Source organism: Mchenga conophoros, linkage group LG7 (genome assembly GCF_057382185.1).
Source record: "Mchenga conophoros isolate Kocher_MC1m ecotype Shallow Benthic linkage group LG7, M_conophoros_male_GT1.1, whole genome shotgun sequence".
NCBI lineage: Eukaryota > Metazoa > Chordata > Actinopteri > Cichliformes > Cichlidae > Mchenga > Mchenga conophoros.
The window spans coordinates 64,221,345-64,229,917 of NC_140532.1; the positions used below are offsets into that span (position 1 = coordinate 64,221,345).

Sequence of the window (8,573 nt, forward strand, 5' to 3'; positions counted from 1 at the left end):
AGGTGGCCCAGGATCTAAATGTAATCCCTTGCTTTAACAGCAGCTTTAAACACTCGTTTTAGAATATGACTTCTTTCACAAAAACTCTTGACGCCAATTTAAAAAAACAACTTTATAAACAATTTCCTGAATATCAAATAAATAGTCTCTCAAAACAACATTTGGCTTTACTAGACTGTAACCTGCTGACTGACAGCTAAGTTTTTGTGTACAAACCTTTATTGTAATGAGAATTAAAAAAACGACTTCAAACAGACTTTTAATGTCCAGCTGATACAAAATATCCCGCAGCTGTATCATCTCAAAGTAAAAAATAGAACTGGTGACATCCTCACTAAGCTTCTCATGTTCCACACTCTGAATTATGGTTAATCATGGAGATTCAGTCAGAACAAAACATGTTAAATGTCAGGTTTGGCAAAAAGTGAGCTGTTCAGTCGGTGATTGCTCGACGTCACTGAGATGTGACACTGAAGTCCATCCTAATGTCTCCTAAACTGGGTTCAAAGGTGAAGCTGTAGGACACCGCGGCCCTGCCGTCACCTGAGATCTCCCACGGCGACCCGAAGAAGTACACTCCCTGCTTCCTGTGTCGACTCCACTCGCAGTCGCCCTGCAGGAGAAACATCTGCTGTAAAACCCAACAAGTCCACTGTGTCCCCAAACTTCACACTCCCAGTGAAACGCTCCACCGAGGACCACTTTTAGTAATCTTTAGTGATTCTTTAAACTTATTTTGCTTTAATTGTTTTTCATTTACAGTATTGTATATGCACTCATAATCACTGTTCTTCTCATTGAAACAAAACAGCCCTACCAAATAATAGCAGGTAAAATCTGTTGACATTAGAAACAACCAGGAGTACTGACAAGCAGCCGATGAGGGTTAAGAGGGTGCAGACACCCGGTCTCCCTCTAAACTGCTGCAACTACAAAAGAAGACTAAAATTGTATAACAACTACACATCTGTTGGTAGTGCTGGCGAATGCCTGGATAAGAGGTTCTCCCTGTGGTTCCTCCCACAGCCCAAAGACATGCAGTTAGTGGTGATTCTAAATTAACCATAAGTATGAACGTGAGTGTAAATGGTTGTTTGTCTCTCTGTGTTAGTCCTGCAGCCTGTCCAGGGTGTACCTCTCCTCTCACCCTGTGGTGGCGGCTCTTTCAACACTGTGTTAGCAATTAAGTGTTAGCTCATTCAGAACTCTGCTGCTCGAGTCCTCACTAAGACCAAAAAAGTGGACCACATCAGTCCAGCTCTGAGGTCTTTACACTGGCTGCCTGTCCGTCAGAGGACAGACTTTAAAGTTCTGATGCTGGTCTATAAAGCTCTGAATGGTTTAGGACCAAAATACATCAATGACCTCCTGACCCAGTATGAACCTTCCAGATCCCTCAGGTCATCTGGATCCGGTCTTTTATCAGTTCCCAGAGTCAGTTTGTTTGCTTGTTTTAATCAATTTTAAATCGTGCTTTTTATTTGTTTTTGTTTCTAATGTCTCTGTAAAGCACTTTGAATCACCTTGTTGTTGAATTGTGCTATACAAATAAACTTGCCTTGCCTAAAGAAAGAGTCATTTAGTAACGAAATGAAGCTCTAAACTGAGGCAGATACCTGCTCATTGATTGGTCCGTTGAGACCTGCGCTGACAGTGATGTCATCTGTCAGGTGGTACTCCATCCACAATGCAACACCATGGCAACGACCTTCCCTGAAAAGCATGTTTAACATAGAAAATATGCTACTGACTCAACTCTATGAAGCAGAAGATGAACGTCAAACCTCACAGTAGTATTTTAACAGCATCAAAACACAACAATAAAAGGAGCTCTACGGGGTGAGAGAAAACCCCGAAAATCAGACGTCCCCCGCGAGCAAGTATTTGGATGGTGGGAAGGAAAAACTCCCTTTTGACAGGAAGAACCAGGCTCAGGGAGTTGCTGCTTCAACCATTTGGGACTCAGGAGAAAGAGAAGAGACAAAACAAACTACAGAAAACAAAAGACAAATAACACAACAGCCACAATGATAGAAAACTGACATATTAGACTGACATGTATGTCTCAAATTAGTTCTGGCACTGATTAAAGTAACTGTACCTAATGAAAGACAGCAAGCCCTGGCTGCTGATTGGCTGCTGAGGGAGGCACTGTGTGAAGTCAAAGGTCATGGTGGCGGTGGACTGGGTGAGAGCCCGACAAGGATACTCCCACAGGGGGTGTGGCTCCGCCTCACGGGACTCGCGGAAATCCAGAGAGCGCTGAGGGGACATAAGGATTTATTTGGACACAGATAGTTACAGTTGTGATCAGCAGGAGTCAATGAGCTTCGAATTTATACCAAAAATTAATTAAAGGTGTTTCACACGGCTCATTTGTAGATCCACTTCTTTTTGTAATATATTTTTATTACATTATTTCATCGTCACAAATTGGTATGTACATTTATATGCAGATGACACAATATTTTACTGTACTGTTGATTCTGCATTGAAATCTCCCAAATCACTCATTAGTCACTAACTGCTTTGCTTTCATTATGTTTTCTGTTCAGTTTTTGAAGGCTGAAGTTCAGCAGTTTGAAATGATTCAGCAAGCTTGTGCACATCAAAGTCCTCTCTCAGGGTCAAACTAGTATTTAGAGGTGTCTCTGTTTGAGTATTTGTCTTATTCCTGACACCTTCAATCCCAAAAGCTAATAGAACTCACAAAATAGAAGTAGCACAGAGCACCCTGACGGTAAAGTTCAATAAAAACGACTACAGATCATCTCTAATGAGTTTTTAAGATAATGCTTTTTACTGATCCAAATGTTACAGTGTTACCGTTAAAATAGAAATAACTCATTCAAAACCTCATTTAACATCCAGTGAAATCATCTCATTTTACCTGGACCATTTCATCCATGGGCGTGACATCGAAGCCCTCGCAGGTTCCACACGGCGCTCTTATCCTCCACAAATCCTACCAGGCGGACAAAGACAGAAACAACGCGTTTATTTTTTTGGTTAAATAATTGGATATACGTCTAAAATAACTGAATCTCAAATCACAGTCATTCCCCTCCACGTGAGAGGAATCTCACAGCATGTAGAACTGAAAGATGGAGATGCAGAAAATGATCAGAGTATTTAACACCTTCACTCACTGGTGTGAACAAAACAAAAACAAACAAACAAAATAGCAACTTGTTTGTTGCCATTTGGATGAAACATTTAACAGCACCTTCATCTGTGAACAGTCTTCATGCTTAAAACTAATAAGTATTAACCACTGAATATGACCTGAATTCACATAAGCAGCCAACATCTGATAGATTGATTAAGTATTTATTTGATTGGTTAAAGTGTAAAGTCTGAAGGATCATCGCAGAAACAAGTGTAAGCTGATTTCCACAAAGAGAAGATTTTTTGGTTTATGGGTCCCATTCTGGGAACGTTTGATCGCCCTGTATACAGATGATAACAACAATCATAACGGCCTCACCTGGAACTCCACAGCCACCATGTGAAGGGAGGCAGAGCGGGGCAGGATGCTGGCGTCGGGTCGCAGAAGACCTGCCAGGGCGGTGCGACAGTACCAGAAGAACAGGGAGTGCCACGGCAGGAGGCTGGTGCTGAAGTACGGTTCACCCATCAGGACGGAGATCTGCACAGGAGAGGCCAACATCACCTCACACATTTCAGTTTCCTTAGCACTCATGTGGGTGGGACTCCTGACGTAAAATCCTCTCTGTCATAACAGATTAATAGATGCTCCCAGTTTGACTGGACTGGACCAGGTTATGTGTTACCACAGTGATTTAGCCAGGTCAACACAGAAAACACAAGACTTTAAACTTGTCAACCCTTTAATCCTGCTTTGAGGTACATCCTTTTAAAGGAGTCTAAATGTGTTGCATTCAGATGCTTCCTGGTTGCATCGGGAAGACGACGGTACCTGTTCTCCTCCTACATCATTACTGGTCAGCTGCTCCGGCCTGATCTCCAGCAGCTCAACACGTCCTTTCATGGAGTTGGCTTCCAAAACCTGCAGAGAAAGATGCTTTCATGTTGATATACAGGACGTAACAAGCAGGATAAGACACAGTTTTGGTTATATGAAACCATTTTATCATCTTTTTACCAAAATGAAACAAGAATAAAAATCATACAGTGCCTGAAACATTTCAAAGCATCACCGCTGAGAATGATCTGAATGATTACCTCATCAATAACCTGTTTAGACATTTGGGAGTTCTCCAAACCGAACACCTGAGTAGAAAAGGAAACACAGGGAAGTGAAAACAGGCGTGACGCTGACGATGTCACGGAGCGACAGTATCTGTGAGGTGAAAGCGGCGTACCTTCTTGGCTCCGAGCATGTGAGCGAACACAGGAAGCAGACTCCCGTCACTGACGCTGAGACACACGCTGTCCTCTCTCAGCACCTGAAGTTCACCCAGCTCGTTAAACCGCAGTCGTATTTGAGAATATATGAATTTACACAGGCGGCCTCGATGCCTCCACTTACGCTGCGCAGAGCGCTGACGTAGCTCTCCGTACGCCGTCTGTCGTTAAGTTCGCCGAAACGCGGCCGAGTCCAAACCAGGTGAGCCTGGCAGGTGCAACATGGCCGAGAGGGAGGAGCCTCAGTCTGTGAGCCCCGCTGGCTGAAACGATCGACATTCAGACCAGTTTGTGACAATTCCCAACCAGGAGGACATGTTTGTGAGTAATGTCTGATAATTCAAGTTATTGCTGTTAAACGTGGTTCTACCATCCGCTGAATCATAGGGTGCAGCTTTTCACATGAATCTTTTCACTCATATTCAGTGAGAACAATCGCACTGATGTCTTCTTGTTGAGCTGCAGACAGAAGTCTCTTAAATAAATTGTTCAAAGCGTATACATGCGTCTGAGCAAACTGTACCTGCGAGGCTGCAGGCTGTACCACAGACTGTAGTCATCGTGGCAGACCATCAGGCTCAGCTCCTCTCCTTCTGTCACCTGGCTCTCCACAGGCAGGAAGTACACGCTCTGCATCCAGTGGTCGCGCCACTGAAAGACACGACAGTGACCGATGATTTATCGACTTACTTTTTGCCGTGACCAAAAAAAATGTCCCACGTGTGGGACTAATGAAGGTTTATCTTATCTCATACTAAACGCAGTGAGTCAAACCTCAGCTGTTTATGCAAAGCTAAGAAAATACCTTCATATATTTTAGCTTTAAAAAATATCAGTTCTGGCTTCTTTATCCTGTCAGTTGTGGATTTTACTGCAGTTTCATTATTATGTACAAAATCCATGCAAAGATGAAGACTGCCAGGCACATTTTCCTACTGTTTCTCCATGCTGCACACACCACAAAGAATCATGTCACAGATTTTTGCTGGCATCTTCACTGAATATAAAGTGAGTGCACTGAAGTGTTGTTCCCTCTGATATTTAAGAATATTTGTGGCACTGCTGCCTGAGCTGTTAAAGAGCTTGCTGTAGTCTGATGCTACTGGCTGCTTAAACACAAGCAGAGCAGTAACTCACCGGGGCCATCTTTGGCTCTTGGTAAGTCCAGCTGGGTGCCATGGTGCACACTATGGACCCAGTGGGGTCCATGTCCAGGTCCCACCAGGACAAAACCGCCTGAGCCCGGCCGCTTGACTGAGCCACAAACTGGGAGGAGTGGGCCTGGAAGGCGCTGCTTACAGGTTTGCTAAAATCCACGCTGAAAGGAAAGGATGACAGTCAGAGAGGGATGTGAATAACTGCAGATGCATACGAGCAAGTGTCTCCTTTCTTACGTGAACATGGTGCAGACGGGACCCAGCGGGGTGAAGCTGGCAGGAGACACCTGGCTCAGCTGGATGTCACACACCGCGTGAGCTCCGGCACACCGGCCCACTGCGGGCGGAGGGACCAGCCTGGCCCCCTCCACCTCAACTGGCTGCAGCTGAGCCCAGCTCCACAGAAGCTCCGACTCTACCAGCTGGGCGTAGACGGTGGCCCGGTGAGGGACGGCCTCGCAGCGCTCCTGCGGGGCAGCAAAAGGAAAGTAAAACTACCGGAAACAGTCCAAACCTTCAGCTGTGAGGAAGCTGCTGACGAATGCAGGAAAAGTGTGACAGCACACACCTGCATCAGGTTTTGGTGGGCGTGCTCGTAGCTGGGCAGAGCTCCTTCACCGATCAGCTCAGTATCGAACAGCTCTGTGATCAGGACGTTGGCCTTCACCTGCATGTCTCCATCTGGAAAACAGGGTTCTGGTTATGAAAACAGATGCACTGCTGTGTAAGTAATGAATGCTGTTTTTTTAAATGTCCTCTGCTTGTTTGGTTTTGTGCTTGGAGTGAATCGTTACAGTTTGGGAGAAAAGAGTGATGTTAGTAAGTTAATATATGGACAGAAGATTTAATTGATTTAGGGTGAGCTGTGAAGTTGAGATTCATTAACACACAGCCTGATGCAGTACTGCCGTGTCTGACCTGGTCCCACAGTGACGTCTGTGGAGTGTTTGTTAATAATCTTGATTTTGTCGGAGAAGCCGTTCTTCTCCACGATGCACTGCGCCGCCTCGGCCATCGGCTTAAAAACCTGCAGGGAAGCATCACAAAGTTATTAACTGATATTAAAACACCACAAGGGGGAAATGAATCCATGCTGAAGGAGAGCGATCAGTGATGTTCACCTCCACGGCGTAACAGAAGTCAGCCCCGGCCGTGATGGCCATCATCGACAGGAGGCCAGTTCCGGTGCCGATGTCCAGCACGATGACCCTCTCGCTGCGAGCCTTCACTCTGGCTACAGCAGCCCGGATGCCCTCATAGTATTTCTTATTCTGCAGTGGAAGACATGTTAGCGGTGTTGTTCTTTTATTTCTTCTGTCAAACACGACACTTGTTATATGTGTTATCCATCTATTTGGGTTTATTATTAGTAATAATAAAAGCACTTCTGAGAGTTCTGAGGGACTTTTTCTCCAGGTCTTACCCTGTCGTGATCGTGCAGCATGTCTGCATAGGAGGACCTGAAAGATAAACCGATGAAGGATCATTGTAAATTTTAAAAAACTGATTAAAGAAGAAAAAGATAAAAATTGGTCACTAATGCAGTTTAAACGTATAAAATCATCATTTTTGAAAACATAACCAACAAAGAACATGTGCCATAACAAAGTCAGTCAAAGGAGCTTAATTAAAACAGAGGAAAGTTAAGAAAAAGATAAATAAGAAAATGAATGTACAATTTAAAAAATATGTTCATGTTCTGTTTACATTTGGATTTAGAAAGACAAACATATAATTTTTTTTAAATTTTATTTTACAATTCTCATTTTTTAGGCCATTTTTTCCATGATATTTTTCACTTCAGTTAACGTTGATTTTTCAAAACCTTTTATTGATCAGCAGCAGTGTAGAGTGAGACTGTATCTGTAGTTTGTTTCCATATCATTATCTGTGCTTTTATATCTCATATTCTTATCTTTATTGTGCATTTTTACACGTTTAAGTTGAGAATTTTCATGACAAACGTTACAATTTCTTTTGCCGGCATTACTGAACTTCCATACAGGATCACAGAGTGGCGAATATCTTCAGTGTTTCTAAGGATCTTTGTTTTCAGGGTACGCAAGACATCTGTAAACCACATCTGTGGTCACTGGACGCCCTGAGCATACCTGGCTATCTCCTGGTGGTAGTCGTACTCCTCGCTCTCCTCCACCCAGTCTAAAGCCCCGGTGGTCGGGTTGGCTCTCCCGCAGAAGGTCTTCATCTCCGCCACGACACTCGGACCCCTCTGCGGTTGAATGACGGCTGGTTTCACCTGAATATTCTCTACAAGTAGGCAAGTAAACACGATCACAGCAGCAGCGTTTCTCCAAAGGAAGCCGCCATCTTGCCACGTGACGTCACGTAGGCGGAGTCACGTGACGCTTTGCGTCGTTGATATTTTCTTTTTTGGTATTTGTGTCGTTATTGAAGTTGTAATTTAGGAGTTGGTTATTAAATACATTTATAAAAGATAATCGGCCTTGTGAAAAGCTAAATTACGAAAATAAAAATGACAATAAAAATATTAGAAAAACATGAGAAGAAAAAAACAGAATAGAAAAGAATAGAAATTGTACGTGTACAACGAAAGTGTGGGTGCTCCAAACAGACTGTAAATAGTAGACAGCAGGAATTTAAACAGCTAAAAAAATATTAAGAAGAAACAGTATAATAATTCATAAAATAAAAATATAAATGATTTCAAAAGTGACTATATTAGTTACTAGAAACAGCCTTTGCAAATAAAAAAAACCTGAATGAATAAAATTAAAATTCACACCTAAATCTTGCTTTCATTATCAAAATAACGTTTCATCATTCTCTCGAGATTCAAAGATTTTTACTGTCAGTTTGCTGCGTGTACAGGACATCCAGCAAAAATGAAATGCTGTTTCTCTCACACACCGTAAAGAAGAATTAAGAGGCAAGAAAGATAAAGGACACTCTAGCAAAATATATAAAAGTCAAACACATTTACAGTGCAGTAGTTCAAGATATAAATAAATACTTTATGCCAAGTAAAGAACATAATAAATAAATAAC

At 42.9% G+C, this 8,573-nt stretch overlaps 1 protein-coding gene across 1 annotated transcript; it reads right to left on the minus strand.

Moving 5' to 3' along the window:
* Window positions 1–97: 97 nt before the first annotated feature.
* Window positions 98–8,514, minus strand: prmt7 (protein arginine methyltransferase 7). The gene is made up of 17 exons (XM_085280765.1): window positions 7,658–8,514; window positions 6,970–7,006; window positions 6,668–6,817; window positions 6,465–6,573; window positions 6,115–6,227; window positions 5,784–6,013; window positions 5,527–5,707; window positions 4,913–5,040; window positions 4,514–4,652; window positions 4,347–4,430; window positions 4,207–4,254; window positions 3,941–4,030; window positions 3,488–3,649; window positions 2,891–2,965; window positions 2,102–2,262; window positions 1,617–1,713; window positions 98–613 (listed from the first exon to the last, which is right to left on the minus strand). Exons 1-17 carry the CDS (start codon window positions 7,750–7,752, stop codon window positions 455–457), a joined length of 2,058 nt encoding a protein of 685 aa, XP_085136891.1. The 5' UTR covers window positions 7,753–8,514; the 3' UTR covers window positions 98–454.
* Between the last annotated feature and the right edge of the window lie 59 nt (window positions 8,515–8,573).

Excerpts from the sequence above, each read along its gene's own strand:
- prmt7 (XM_085280765.1), bottom strand. The coding sequence starts at position 7,752 with ATGAAGACCTTCTGCGGGAGAGCCAACCCGACCACCGGGGCTTTAGAC. Across the intron at positions 2,966-3,487 it reads TGGTGGCTGTGGAGTTCCAG|GATTTGTGGAGGATAAGAGC; the intron begins GTGAGGCCGTTA and ends TCCGCCTGGTAG. Across the intron at positions 614-1,616 it reads ACGGACCAATCAATGAGCAG|GGCGACTGCGAGTGGAGTCG; the intron begins GTATCTGCCTCA and ends TTTCTCCTGCAG.